This window comes from Choloepus didactylus, chromosome 9 (genome assembly GCF_015220235.1).
Source record: "Choloepus didactylus isolate mChoDid1 chromosome 9, mChoDid1.pri, whole genome shotgun sequence".
In the NCBI taxonomy this organism is placed as follows: Eukaryota; Metazoa; Chordata; class Mammalia; order Pilosa; family Megalonychidae; genus Choloepus; species Choloepus didactylus.
In genome coordinates, this window is record NC_051315.1 from 71,519,208 (window position 1) to 71,535,730 (window position 16,523).

Here is a 16,523-nt window from a genome sequence, read left to right on the forward strand (position 1 = left end):
TTCTTTATCAAGCAAAGCTCTCCTTCAAATTGAGGGAGAGTTTAAAATTTTCACAAACACTTAGAGAATTTGTTAACAAGAGACCTGCTCTGCAAGAAATAGTAAAGGTAGCTCTACCAGCTGAGATAAAAAGAATGGGGAGAGAGAGGTCTAAAGAAGAGCACAGAACTGAAGAGTTATTAGTAAGGACAACTTAAAAAAGAGAGAGAGAGAGAGAGAGAGAGAGAGAGAGAGAGAGAGGAAAAAAATTGACCTAACAACTAACAACCAAAGGATGAGATGGCTGGTTCAAGAACTCCCTTCACAGTAATGACTTTGTGAATGGATTAAACTCTCCAATTAAAAGATACAGACTGGTAGAATGGATATGACCCATTGATATGCTGTTTACAAGAGACTCATCTTAGACCCTGTGACACACAGAGATTAAAAGTGAAAGGATAGAAAAAAAAATATTACAAGCAAACTGCAATGAAAAGAAAGCTGGGGTAGCTATACTACTATCAGACAAAATAGACTTTAAATGCAAAGATGTCATAAGAGATAAAGAAGGACACTACATATTAATAAAAGGGATAATTCACCAAGAAGAAATAACAATTATAAATGTTTATGCACCCGATCAAGGAACTCCAAAATACATGAGACAAGCATTGGCTAAACTGAAGGGAGCAACAGACATGCCTACAATAATAGTGGGAGACTTCAATACACTACTGTCTTCTTTACTTAGAACAACTACATAGAGGACCAATAAGGAAATTGAGAACTTAATATGATAAATGAATTAGACTTAATAGACATAGATAGATTGTTACATCCCAAAGTACTAGGATATACATTCTTCTCTAGTGCCCATGGAACTTATTCCAGGATAGATCATAAGTTGGGGCACAAAACAAGTCTTAATAAATTTAAAAAGACTGAAATTATTCAAAGCACATTCTCTGATCACAATGGAATGCAACTAGAAATCAACAATCACCAAAGAAAACAGATCTTTCACAAATATAGAGGTTAAACAACTCCTCAAAACCAGTCGGTCAAAGAAGAAATTGCAAGAGAAATTTGTAAATATCTAGAGATGAATGAAAATGAGAACATAACATATCAAAACCTATGGGATGCAGTGAAGGTGGTGCTGAGAGGGATATATATAGCTCTAAATGCATATACCAAAAGCAAGAAAGAGCTAAAACCAAAGACCTCAAAGCAAGTATACAATAACAAATAGCATAGATTAAAGCAGAAATAAATGAGCTGGAGAACAACAACAATAAAAACAATACAGAATAAATAAAACCAAAAGTTGGTTCTTTGAGATCAACAAGATTGACAGACCTTTAGCTAGACTGACAAAGTCAAAGTCAAAAAGAGAGAAGACCCAAATAAACAGAACCAGAAATGAGAAGGGGATAATTACTACAGATCCCAAAGAAATCATAATAAAAAAAAAAAATCATAAGAGGATACTCTGAACAACTGTATGCCAACAAGCTACACAATTTAGAGGAAATAGACAATTTACTGGAAACACATGAACAACCTAGACCTGCCGGAGAAGAAATAGAAGACCTCAACAAACCAATCACAAGCAAAGAGATCCAATCAGTCACCAAAAATCTACCTACAGATAAAAGTCCAAGGCCAGATGGCTTCACAGGGGAATTTTACCAAACTTTCCAAAAAGAATTGACACCATTCCTGCTCAAACTCTCAAAAAATTGAAGATAAAGGCACCCTACTTAACTCTGATACCAAAACCATCCCTTTTTGATAAAAACACTTCAGAAGGTAGGAATTGAAGGACACTTCCTCAATATGATAAAGGGCATATATGAAAAACCCACTGCCAGCATAATAATGGTAAGAGGCTGAAAAGCCTTCCCTCCAAGATCGGGAATGAGATAAGGATGCCCACTGTCACCTCTATTATTCAACATTGTGCTAGAAGTTCTAGTGATCGCAATTTGCAAAGATAAAGATATAAAAAGTATCCAAATTGGAAAGGAAAAAGTAAAACTGTCATTATTTTCAGAAGATATGATCTTATATTTGAAAAATCCTGAGAATTCAACCACAAAGCTACTTGAACTAATAAATTCAGCAGAGTGGCAGTATATAATATTAATGCACATAAGTCAGTAATGTTCCTATACACTAGTAATGGTCTAACAGAAGAGGCAATCAAAAACAGTTCCATTCACAATAGCAACTAAAAAAATTAAGTACCTAGGAATAAACTTAACCAAGGATGTAAAAGACCTCTACACAGCAAGTTACAACATTTTACTAAAAGAAATAAAAAAGGACATAAATAGGTGGAAAAATATTCCATGCTCATGAATAGGAAGACTAAATATTGTTAAGAGGTATTCTAACAAACTGATCTACAGATTCAATGCAATCCCAATTCTACCCAAACTAATCTACAGATTCAATGCAATCCAATCCAAATTCCAGCAACCTACTTTGCAGGCTTGGAAAAGCTAGTTATCAAATTTATTTGGTAGGGAAATTGCCGAAAACATCTTTAAAAAGAACGAAATGGGAGGAATTACACTTCCAGACTTTGAAGCCTACTATAAAGGTACAGTGCTCAAAAAAGCATGGTATTGGCATGAAGATAGACATATTGATCAATGGAATCCAATTGAAAGTTTGGAAATAGACTCTAGATATACAGTCAACAGATTTTTGATAAGGCCCCCAAATCCACTGAACCGGGACGGAACAGTCTCTTCAACAAATGGGGCTGGATAGCCATAGCAAAAAGAATGAAAGAGGACTCTTATCTCACACTCGACAGAAAAAATTAACTCAAAGTGGGTCAAAGACCTCAACATAACAGACAGTGCCATAAAACTCCTAGAGGATAATGTGGGGAAACATCTTCAAGACCTAGTATTAGGAGGTCACTTCTTAGACCTTACACCCAAAGCACAAGCAACAAAAGAAAAAACATAAATGGGAACTCCTCAAAATCAAAAGCTTCATATACCTCAAAGGAATTTTTCAAAAAGGTGAAGAGGCAGCCAACTCAATGGGACAAAATATTTGGAAATCATTTATCTAATAAGAGACTAATATCTCGCATATATAAATAAATCCTACAACTCAACAACAATAGTACAAACAGCCCAATTATAAAATGGGCAAAAGATATGAAAAGACATTTTTCCAAAGAGGAAATACAAATGGCTAAAAAACACATGAAAAAGTGTTCATCTTGACTGGTTATTAGAAAGATGAAAATCAAGACCACAAAGAGATATCATCTCACACCAATAATAATGGCTGCCATTAAACAAACAGGAAACTACAAATGCTGGAGAGGATGTGGAGAAATTGGAACTCTTATTCATTGCTGGTGGGACTGCATAATGGTATAGCCACTCTGGAAGACAGTGTGCTGGTTTGGATGTATTATGTCCCCCAAAATGCCATTATCTTTGATGCAGTGTTGTGTGGGCAGGAAACATATTGGTGTTGATTGGGTTGGAGACTTTTGATTGTAAGTTTCTGTGGAGATGTGATCACTCAACTGTGGGCAAGATCTTTCATTGGATAATTTCCATGGAGGTGTGGCCCCGCCCATTCAGCATGGGCCTTGATTAGTTTACTAGAGCACTATATAAGCTCAGACAGAAGGAGTGAGCTTCCTACAGCCAAGAGGGACACTTTGAAAAATGCACAGGAGCTGAGAGAGGAGCTGCAGATGAGAGACAGTTGAAGATGGCCATTGAAAGCAGACTCTTGCTCCAGAGAAGCTAAGAGAGGACAAATGCCCCAAGAGAACTGAGAGTGACATTTTGGAAGAGGAGCTGTGGCCTAGAGAAGAAGGTCCTGGGAGAAAGCCATTTTGAAACCATAACTTGGAGCAAATGCCATCCACATGCCTTCCCAGCTAACAGAGGTTTTCTGGATGCCATTGGCCATCCTCCAGTGAAGGTACCTGATTGTTGGTATATAACTTGGACACTTTATAGCCTTAAGACTGTAACTTTGCAACCAAATAAACCCTCTTTATAAAAGCCAATCCATTTCTGGTATTTTGCATCCCAGCAGCATTGGCAAACTAGAACAGAGAGTTTGGCAGTTTCTTAGAAAACTAGATATTGAATTACCCTATGATCTGGCAATTCCACTTCTCAGTATACACCCAGAAGAATTGAAAGCAGTGACATGAACAGACATTTGTACACCAATGTTCTTAGCAGCATTGTTTACATGTGCCAAGAGATGGAAACAATACCAGTATCCTTCAACAGATTAGTGGATAAACAAAATGTGGTATATTCATGTGATGGAATACTATGCAGCAGTAAGAAGCAACAAAGTCTTGAAACATACCGCAACATGGATGAACCTTGAAGATATAATTCTGAGTGAAATAACTCAGACACAAAAGGAGAGATATTGTATGTTACCACTTCTATGAACTATCTGAACAATGTAAAATCAATGTCTTATAAGAATATTGGGGACCTATTGAAAGGCAGTAGCTAGTGAGGGGGAATGATAATCTAATATGTTCAGATATGTTAATGATGCTGAATTCAAATGTATGGTAATGGATAGGGTTGATGATTTTAAATGTAAATCCTTTTAAGTGCTCCTATGCCAGCTAAGTCCCAAAACCCAGAGGCAATAGCCTCTTCAAGAACATTAAACAGATATGTCCCCTTCGCTCATAAAGCCAACACCCCTTTTCAACATGAATAGGTTAGGTTGGTCACTGCCTAGATATCCCTGAAGATCAGGAAAGTGATTAAACTAAGGGAAGAGGTAGCAACAGACAAGATGGAATTTAACAAAGAATTATGAATACTGAATCTTTATATAATTTGCTTTTTTTTAGTTGTTAGGGTATTAGAATAGATAGAAGGAAAGAATTGAAATGGTGGAACTGTAACTCATAACATCCTTTGAAATTTGTTCTATAGCTACTTGCTAAATTGTAATTTGAAAGCCATAAATTGTGTATATATGTTATATTTCACAATAAGGAAATAACTGAAACTATGGTACTATAACTCATAATAACTTTGGAAATTTCCTATACACCTACTTGTTAAATCATACTTTGAAAGATATTACCTTTTTTGTATATATGTTATATTTCATCATAAGGAAATAACTGAAACTATGGAATTATAACCTATAATATTATTTGAAATTTTCTAACTACTTGTTAAATTATACTTGGAAAGTTATCACTTTTATGTATATATGTTATATTCTACAATAAAAAAATATAAAAATAAAAAAAAATTATCCCAAGAGGTGGCATCAGCAAGATGACAAAGTATGACATGCTGATGAATGTCTCCCATTAGGAATATAAAAAAATGGGCAGAATCAACCCTCTTAAAACACTGAAAGATGATGGAGGCTGGAGAACAACTCAGTAACTGCTGAATCAGGGGGGAAAAAATCACCTAAAAACCATAGGACAACAATGGCACAAATTTACCATCTGAACTCCTCTCCCAGACTTGGATCCACAAGGCAGCTGGTGCAACCCACTGCAACAGCTCAGTGACCACATGCCTACTAGTGCAGGTCTCTGGGACCTGAGTGGCTTGGAGGCACATGTGCACTCAAGTGTCATTCCCTGAGGCCTGATTACTAGGGCACCTAAATGAAATTATTGGCTGTCATTATACATAGGCCCAAATGGCTCTGAGGAAGACTGACTAGAGCATGGGTCAGGGTCCCCTAATCCAGAAGTTATCAGAGGCAACACACACACACACACACACATACACACACACACACACACACAAACAAACACAAAAAACAGAAGTGGAACTGCAGGGAAGACGCAGTGCTAAAAGCTGGAAAGAAAAGGCAGACCAGAGTGCAGGAGTATAGCTGAGTTGATCCCAGCTTCTGGGGAGGAAAAACTAATAAAGACAAAGAGTAGAGCCCTGGGCCCTGGAAGGGGATGCTAGGGGAAAGAATCTCCATTCCTGGAGGGAATTCACATATACTGGGGAATTCCTGGTAACTGCCACACAGCCCAGGCCAAGACAGTCTCAAAGAGACCTGAAAAGAACCTCATTGTTCACCATGGCTGTTCTGTGGGTTCAGTAGAAACTGGGATAAGCACTGAAGAAGAGGCTTAACACAAAGCCAATCTGCAATAAAACTCTGGGTATGAGACAGAAGCTGACTTCCAGATTAGCATATCAAAATCAACTGCCCAGATTTCAACAAAGAAGCAAAGGCATACAAAGAAACAAGAGGAGATGGCCTATTCAAAGAAACAAAATAAACAATAGAATAAGCACTGACATTAGATTAATAATCAAAGATGTAAGTCAATATTCCTAAATTCAATGAACTAAAGGAAAACATGGACAGAGAAACTAAAGGAAATCAAGAAAATGATGCAAGACCAAACGGAGGAATTCGATATTTTAAAAAGAACCTAAATGGAATTTTGGGAGATGAAAGATACAAAGATTAAAGATACACTGGAGGAGTTCAAAAGCAGATTTGGTCATGCAGAAGAAAGTATCAGTGAACTAGAAGACAGGACAAATTAAATAATTTAATCTGATAAGCAGAGAGCTTTGGAAAAAAGTGAACAGAGCCTAAGGGACCTATGAAACAAAATAAAGCATACTAATAATATGCATTATAGAAGTACAAGAAGGAGGAGAGAGAGAAATGGGCAGAAATATTTGAAGAAATAATGGCTGAAAACATTCCAAAATTGACAGACATGAATATACACGTTCAAGAAGCACAATAAACTCCACACAAGATAAACCCAAACAGATCTACTCTGAAACATATTGTAATCAAAATGTTAAATGCCAAAATTATAGAATTCTAAAAATGGCAAGAGAGATGTGACTGGTGTCATACAGGAGATCTTCAATAATAACTCATCAGAAATCATGGAGGTTAGAAGGCAATAGGATGACATGTATTTAAAGAACTGACAGAGAAAATTTGATAGACAAGGATTCTTTATCTACCAAACTGTCCTTCAAAAACATTTAAAACATTCCCAGATAAACAAGAGTGGAGAGACTTCATCACCACTAGAGCTGCCCTATAAGAAATAATAAAGGGAGAGCAGCATGGATAAATAAAGATCTTTAGTAAAGGTATCTACAAGGGTAAATACAAATGCAATATTACTGTATTCTTGGTATGTAACTACATTTCATTTCTTAGAAGATTTAGAATACAGTTGCATAATAGTCATATTTCTATGTTATTAGGCATGCAAAATTAAAAGATATAATGTGCAAAAAGAAAATAAAAATGGGGGACATAGAGGTCTAGGAGCAGAGATTGTGTATGCTACTGAAATTAAGTTGGTAACAGTTCAAAGAGTTTGTTATAGATCTAGGATATTAAATATAAACCCCATAGTAACCACAAAGAAAGTATTTAAAATATATACAGAAAAGAACATGAGAAGGGGATAAATCTGTTTCATTACAAAATCAACTATACACAAAGGAAAGCTGCAACAGAAGAAATGATGTGGGGGGAAATGTACAGGATATACAAAAAACAAAGAACAAAATGGCTGAAGTAAGTCTTACCTTATCAGTAATTACTCTGAATTTAAATGGATTAAACACTCCAATCAAAAGAGGTTGGCAGAATGGATAAAAATGTGTAATTCCCCTATATGTTTTGCACCATAGACCCAAAGACACAACTAGACTGAACATGAAAGGTTTAAACCATGCAAACAGTTACCAAAAAAGAGCTGGGATGGCTATAATAATACCAAACAAAATAGGTTGTAGGCCAAAATCTGTTAAAAGAGGCAAGAGACACTAGATATTAATAAAAGAGTCAATCCACCCAGAAGTTACAATTATAAGCATATACACCTAATCACAGAGCCAAAATACATGAAGCAAATATTGATAAAATGGAAGAAATAGACAGTTATACAATAACAGATGGAGATTTCCATACATCACTTTCAATAATGGATAAAACATCTAGGCAGAAGATCTAGAAGGAAACAGAGGACTTGAACAGCACTATCAATGAACTAGACCTAACAGTCACATACAGAACACTGCACCCAACAACAGCAGAATACACATTCTTTCAAGTGCACGAGTCATTCTCCAGGATACATGACATGTTAGTCCACAAAAAAAGTCTCAATAAACTGAAAAAAAGATTGGAATTATACACAGCATCTTCTCTGACCACAATGGAATAAAGTTAGAAATCAATAACAGAAGGGAAACTGGAAATTTCACAAATGTGTGGAATAAACACAATCAGAGGATCAAAGAAGAAATCACAAGAGAAGTCAGGAAATATCTTGATATGAATGAAAACAAAAACACAACATACCAAAACTTACAGGATGCAGCAAAGGCAGTGCTCAAAGGGAAATTTATAGTTATGAATGCTGATATTAAAAAAGAACGATCTAAAAATCGATAACCTAACTTCATATCTGGTAGAACTAGGGAAAGAGGAGCAAAGTAAACCTAAAGTTACTAGAAGGAAATAAGTAATACAGATTAGAGTGTACCTAAATTAACTACAGAATAGAAAAGTAATTGAGAGCATAAGTGAAACCATTTGGTAACTTGAAAAGATCAATAAAATTGATGTGTCTTTAGCTAGACTGTCTGAGGGAAAAAGAGAAGCAGGAGAGATCTAAAATCCAAAATGAAAGAGGGTAATTACTACTGGATCTTGCATAAATTAAAAGGATTATCAGAGAATACAAAAAACAATTGTGTACCAACAAATAATATAAGCTAGGGGAAATAGACAAATTCCTGGAAATACACAATTTATGTAAACTAATGCAAGAAGATATAAAATATCTCAACAGACTTATAACAAGTAAAGTCAGTGAATCAGTAATCAAAAACCTCCAACAAAGAAAAGCACAGGACCAGATGGCTTCACAGGGGGATTTTATTAAACATTCCAAGAAGAATTGACACCAATCCTTCTCAAGATTAAAAAAAAAAAAAAAAAAGGAAGAGGAAAGAACTCTTCCTTATCATTCTATGAGGCCAGCATTACCCTCATACCAAAGCCAGATAAAGACAACACAAGAAAAGAAACTATAGACCAATTTCCCCTCATGAATATAGACACAAAAATTCTTAATAAAATACCAGCAAAGTGAATCCAGTGACATAGTAAAAGGATTATACACCATGGCCAAGTGGGATTTATACCAGGAATTCAGGGATGGCTTAACATAAGAAAATCAATGTACTACATTACATTAACAGAATGAAGGAAAAAAAATTTATGATGATTTCAATTGATGCAAAAAAGGCAACTGACACAATCCACCATCCTTTCATGATAAAAACACTCAGAAAAATAGGAATAAAAGGTAACTTTTTCAGCATGAAGGGCATTTATGGAAAACCCACAGCTAACATTATACAGCTAACACTGTACTCAATAGCAATAGACTGAAACCATCCCCCTGAGGTCAGGAATGATAGAACTTCCACCACTATTATTTAATTGAACTGTAAATGCCATGCAAGGAAATTAGAAAAAGAAGAAAAAAAATCCACATTGGAAAGAGAGTAGTAAAACTATTTCTATTTATAAATGACATGATCCTTTATATAGAAAATCCAAAAAAACCTACAAGAAAACTAGTAGAGCTAATAAATGAACTCAAAAAGTTGCAGGTGAGTTTCTATTTGCAAGCAAAGATTATTCCAAACTGGAAATTAAAAAAAAAAAATTAATTCACAGTAGCTCCTCAAAGAATAAAATTCCCAGGAATAAATTTTTAAAGGAGGTAAAGGACTTGTTCCCTGAAAACTACAAATGCTGATGAAAGAAATTAAAGACTTAAATAAATAGCAAGATAGCTCATGCTCATGGATAGGAAAACATATTATTAATATGCCAATACTACCTAAAGCGATCCACAGATTCAATGCAATACCTATAACAAGTCCAGCTGCTTTTTCTTTTGCAGAAATGGAAAATCTGATCCTCAAATTTGGATGGAATTGCAAGAGGCCCCAAGTAGCCAAATCAATATTGCAAAAAAAGAACAAAATTGGAGGTCTTACATTTCCCAATATTAAAAGTTATTATAAAACTGCAGTAATCAAAAAATTGTGGCAGGAAGAAGATGGTGGCATAGAGGAGTGGAAGTCAGTCCCCCTGGAGCAACTAAGAAACAACCAGGAACAACTAGTAAATGATCTGGAATAACTGCTTGGGGACAAACATAACTGTCCACACATTGTGCACCAACCTGGACTGGGAGGAATGCCTGAGATCACAGCATGGAAACTTAGTAGAAACAGTGGACCCGAGCTGCGAGCCCCCCATGGCAGCCTGAACTGCCGAGCCTCGCTGTGATAGAGAGTAGCACTCTCTGAACAAACAAGTATACCTCAGTCCAGCTCCAACTGGGGTTTTAATTGGCAAACGTGGACTGCTCAATACAAGCTACAAATTCCCAGCAAACAGATAGAGGCTTTTAGTGGTGAATGATCTTGAAGAGCCAGGGGACTTCTCTGTCCCGGGAGGAGGAGCCCAGAGGACCAGGTGCTATCTCTGGCCAATGGGTGAAACTGGGGGCCAGGGACTGGCTGTGATAGGGGGCTTTCTGTCCCTTTTTCAGCTCAGTGGAAAAAAGCCTCAGCCATTTTTAGTTTGCAGTGCTCTGAACCAGACAAGGGTGGAGATAGCAGAGTCAAAGAGACAAAACCTATTTAAATGCAGATGAAAAAATCTCTAGGGGGTGTATCTTCCCTAAGAGGAAGGACGTGGTGCCCAGCTCTAATACCCAACTTCTATTCAGAACCAGATCCCAGAGCCTGGGGGAAAACAGCCAAAACTGAAACTAAAGAGGACACACCTCCTTATGCCAGTCAGGAGCTACAGGATGACAGAGGCACCTGTTGGGTAGGTGAGGAAAAGCACAGCAGCTTGAGGCCTCACAGGGTGTGTCAATCTTCTAAGACACACACTCAGGGAAACTGAATATGAATATGAATATACTGAATATTTCCCCGCTCTGGGACCTGAGCCCCTTCTGGTCTGTGAAAATCTGATTGGGGTAACCACGGAAATCAAATGCCTAGACAAGAGAAAACTACAACCTATACTAAGAAAAACAAAGTATTGGCCCAGTCAAAGGAAAAAACTTACACTTCAACTGAGATACAGGAATTGAAACAACTAATGCTAAAACAATTCAAAAAGTTTAGGGAAGATATGGCAAAAGATATGAAGGCTATAAAGAAAACACTGGGCATACAGAAGGTAGAAATTGAAAGTTTGAAAAAAAAACTGGCAGAATCTATGGAAATGAAAGGCACAATACAAGAGAGGAAAGACACAATGAAGACATTCAACAGCAGACCTCAAGAGGCAGAAGAAAACACTCAGGAACTGGAGAGCAAGACACCTGAAATCCTACACACAAAAGAACAGATAGGGAAAAGAATGGAAAAATATGAGCAACGTCTCAGGGAATTGAAAGACAACATGAAGTGCATGAATGTATGTATCATGGGTGTCCCAGAAGGAGAAGAGAAGGGAAAAGGGGCAGAAGCAATAATAGAGGAAATAATCAATGAAGATTTCCCATCTCTTATGAAAGACATAAAATTACAGATCCAAGAAGTACAGCATACCCCTAACAGAATAGATCTGAATAGGCCTATGCCAAGACACTTAATAGTCAGATTATCAAACATCAAAGACAAAGAGAGAATCCTGAAAGCAGCAAGAGAAAAGCGATCCATCACCTACAAAGGAAGCTTGATAAGACTATGTGTGGATTTCTCAGCAGAAACCATGGAGGCAAGAAGGAAGTGCTGTGATATATTTAAGATACTGAAAAAGAAAAACTGCCAACCAAGAATCCCATATCCAGCAAAACTGTCCTTCAAATATGAGGGAAAGCTTAAAATATTCTCTGACAGACAAGAAAAGAATTGTGAACAAGATACTTGCGCTACAGGAAATACTAACGGGAGCACTACAGACAGATAGGAAAAGACAGGAGTGAGAGGTTTGGAACACAATTTTGGGTGATGGTAGCACAGCAATGTAAGTACACTGAACGAAGATGACTGTGAGTATGTTGAAAGAAGAAGGTTAGGAACATGTGGGACACCAGAAGGAAAGAGGAAAGATAAAGACTGGGAAACTCAGTGAAACCTAGAGTGTTCTACAATTGTGATAAAATGTACAAATTGTTTTATCATGAGGGAGAACAAATGTCAACCTTGCAAGGTGTTAAAAATAGGGAGGTACTGGGGGAAAAATACAATCAATGCAAACTAGAGACTATAATTCACAGAAACATTGTATTATGCTTCATTTAATGTAACAAAGGCAATACACCAAAGCTAAATGCATATAAGAGGGGGACATAAGGGAGGGGTATGGGACTCTTGGCATTGGTAATGTTGTATGACTCTTTATTCTACTTTAGTTAATGCTATCTTCCCTTTTGTTGCTTCCTGGTTGTCATGTTTGTTTTTTGTTTTGTTTTGTTTTTTCCTCTTCCTTTTTCCTTTTTCTTTTGTCTCTCTACCTTCTTTGACTTGTCCTCCTGCTTTGTGGAAGAAATGGAGATGTCCTTATACAGACAGTAGTGATGGCAGTGAATACATAAATATGTGACTATACAGAGAACCATCAATTGTTTACTTAGGACATAATGTATGGTGTATGAACAAAACCGTCTTTAAAAAAATGGGTTGATGAAGAAACCTTAAGGGCACTATATGGAGTGAAATAAGTCAGACACACAAGGACAAATATTGCAAGGTCTCACTGATATGAACTAATTATAATATGTAAACTCATCGACATGAAATATAAGTTACCAGGATACAGAATGAGGCTAAAGAATGGGGAGCAGTTGCTTATTATGAGCAGAATGTTCAACTAGGTTGAACTTAAATGTTTGGAAATGAACAGAGGTGATGGTAGCACATTGTAAGAATAACTAACAATGCTGAATGGTGCATTAATGTGGTAGAATGGGGAAGCTCATTGTCATGTGTGTCACCAGAAGAAAGTTGGAGGTTAAAAGATGGGAATGTATAAAACAGTGAACCTTGTGGTGAGCAATGTCTGTGATTAACTGTACAAATATTAGAAATCTCTTTCATGAACCAGAACAAATATATGACACTATAACTAGAAGTTCATAATAGAGGGGCATACAGGGAAAAAATATACCTATTGCAAACTATATACTACAGTCAGTAGTATTTTAACATTCTTTCATCAACAGTAACAAATGTAGTATACCAATACTATGAGTCAACAATGGAGCGGGGGTGGTTAGGATTATGGGAGGATTTGAGTTTCCTTTTTCTGTCTTTATTTCTTTTCTGGAGTAATGAAAATGTTCTAAAAATTGAAAAAAAATTAATTGTGGTTATGGATGCACAGCTGTATGATGGTACTGGGGGCAACTGATTATGCACTTTGGATCTTTGGATAATTGTATGGTATATGAACAATCTCAATTTAAAAAACAAAAGAATAAAGTGTGACAGGGTGGTGCACACATAAAGGTAGACATATAGACCAATGGAATAGAATTGAGAATTCAGAAATAAACCCCTACATCTGCAGTCAACTGATTTTTGACAAGGGAGCCACAGCTATTAATTGAGGAAAGAAGTGTCTCTTCTACAAATAGTGCTGGGAGAGCTGGATATCCTCTTGCAAAGAATCAAGTTGGACCCTTACCTCACACCATATGCAAAAATTAACCCTAAGTGGTTTCAAGGACTACTGGTGAAACCATAAAACTCAGATGGAAACGTAGGGGTAAACTTTAATTACCTTGGATTTGGTGGTGATTTCTTAAATTTCATACCAACAGAATGAGCAACAAAAGAAAAAACTGGAAAAATTGACTATATCTAACTTAAAATCTCATGTATACCGAAGTACACTATCAAGAAAGTAAACAATACAACATGCATAGAGGAGAAAATATTTGCTAAACATATCTAATAAGGGCTTAATATACAGAATATATAAAGAACTGATATAACACAACAACAAAAAGACAAGCCAATTAAGAAATGGGCAAAGGACTTGAATAGACCTTTCTCCAAAGAAGATATACAGTAAGTACATATAAGGATACTTAGCATCATTGGTCATAATAAAAATTAAAATCAAAACCTCAATAACACTTCATACCCAATGGGATGGCTGTTATTTAAAAATAAACACAAAATAATAAGTGTTGGTGAAGATGCAGAGAAATTGGAACCCTTTTACATTGTTTGTGATATTGCCAAATGGTGCAGCCACTGTAGGAATCAGTTTGTCAGTTCCTCTGAAAATTGAAAATAGGATTACCATATGAACCAGCAATCCTGCTTTTAGGTATATACCCAAAAGAACTTAAAGCAGGGACTTGAACAGATATTTGTACACCAATATTAACAGCAAGCATTATTTACAATAGCCAAAACATAGAAGTAACCCAAATGATCAACAGATGAATGGAAAAACAAAATTGTGTGTGTGTGTGTATGTGTGTGTAGTGCAATACCATTCAGTCATTAAAATGAATGAAGTTCTGATACATACTACAACATGGATGAATCTTGAAGACACCATATTGAGTAAAATAAGGGAGACACAAAAAGATGAATATCATATAATCTTACTTATGTGAAATACCTAGAATAAAGAAATTTCCCTGATACAAAGAGCAGTTTACAAGATATCACTGGCCAGTGGATAGTTACTGCTTAATCAAAGAATTTCTGTTTGAAGTGATGAAAAAGCTGGAGTAATGGATATTAGTGATGATAGCTCAATATTGTGAATGTAATTAATACTACTGGATTGTACACTTGAAAGAGGTTAAAATGGAAAATGTTGAGTTGTATATATGTTACAATAAAAAGGTTTAAAATATCACAAGAAAATTTTAAAAATTATCCAACCAAACGCCTGCCTTGATGGTATGAGTTAATAGAGCGTCCATTATACTATGCGTTTTGTGTCTATGTGTGGACATACAAGGTTATGAAATAAGAAGACTTACCTAACATGGACCTCTGATGGCACTTCCATTAAATCACCATCTATGTTCCAAGGGAAACTGTTTTCTGGAACAGGTTCATGAGGTTCATCCTCCTTCTCAGGATCATGTTCATTAATATTATTCCTTGGATGAAGTTTTACTTCTTCAACAGTGTAAGTCTCAACAAATGGAAAATTGAACTAAATAAAATAAACAGAAATAATCAGTGTATTTGCTTTATCCCTAACTTCTAATAAAAATTGAGAAAGTTCTCTCTCCTCTCTTTTATTTTTTTATTAGAGAAGTTGTGGGTTTACGGAACAATCATGCATAGAAACACAATTTTCATATTCCACCCTATTATTAACACCAATACAAGGTGTTACAATTCATGAAAATACATTTTTTATAATTGTACTATTAACCATAGTCCATGGTTTAACTTAGGGTTCATTGTGTTGTACAGTTCCACTGATTTTTTGAAAAAGTTTTTGTTCTAGTACCATATATATATACAACATTAAATTTCCCCTTTTAGCCACATTCAATTATATAATTCAGAGTTGTTGCATCCACCATGTTGTGCTACCATTACCACATTACATAACCAAAATTTTCCATCATTCTAAATAGAACCTCTGTATGTTTTAAGCCTTAACTCCCTATTTTCTACCCCCACCCTGTCTGCTGGTAACCTATATTCTATATTCCAACTCTATGAGTTTACTTATTCTAATTATTTCATATCAATGAGATCATACAACATTTGTCCTTTCGCATCTGGCTTATTTCACGTGAAAGATGTCTTCAAGGCCCATCCATGTTGTCACATGTATCAGAAGTTCACTCCTTTTAATGACTGGGTAATATTCCATTGTGTGTATATACCACATTTTGTTTATCCATTCATTGGTTGATGGACACTTGGGTTGCATCCATCTTTTGGAAATTGTGAATAACACCACTATGAACATTGGTGTGTACATATCTGTCCAAGTTCCTGCATTCAATTCTGTTGAAATTCTGTATATATCTAGAAGTAGGATTTGTGGATCATATTCTGTACTTAACTTTCTGAGAAACTGCCAAAGTGTCTTCCACAGCAGCTGCACCATTTTACATTCCTACCAGCAATGAATAAGTGTTCTTATTTTTCCACATATTCTCCAACACCCATAATTTTCCATTTTTAAAAAACAGTAGCCATTGTAGTGGTTGTAAAATGTTATCTCTTTGTGGTTTTGATTTACTTTTCTGTAATGGCTAATGACATTGAGCATATTTTCATGTGCTTTTTGGTCATTTATATATCTTTTGGAGAGATGCCTGTTCAAGTCTTTTTCCTACTTTTTAATTGGGTTGTTTGTCCTTTTGTTGTTAGGTTGAAGAATTACTTCATATATTCTGGATATTAAAACCTTATCTCATATGTGATTTACAAATATTTCCTCCCATTGTATAGATTGTTGTTTTACTTTCATAATAAAGTCCTTTGAGGTGC

The 16,523-nt window shown here is 35.9% G+C and overlaps 1 protein-coding gene across 8 annotated transcripts in view; it reads right to left on the reverse strand.

Moving 5' to 3' along the window:
- The window catches only part of CERKL (ceramide kinase like), a 245,433-nt gene that overhangs the window by 74,566 nt on the left and 154,344 nt on the right, over nucleotides 1-16,523 (reverse strand). For 6 of the 8 annotated variants that reach the window (XM_037850466.1, XM_037850461.1, XM_037850463.1 and 3 more), the window contains one exon: nucleotides 15,044-15,222. In XM_037850466.1, the coding sequence (XP_037706394.1) occupies nucleotides 15,044-15,222 (179 nt within the window). Of the gene's footprint in view, nucleotides 1-12,513; nucleotides 12,572-15,043; nucleotides 15,223-16,523 lie in introns of those variants that run through there. The other 2 variants (XM_037850467.1, XM_037850469.1) reach the window with 2 other exon arrangements.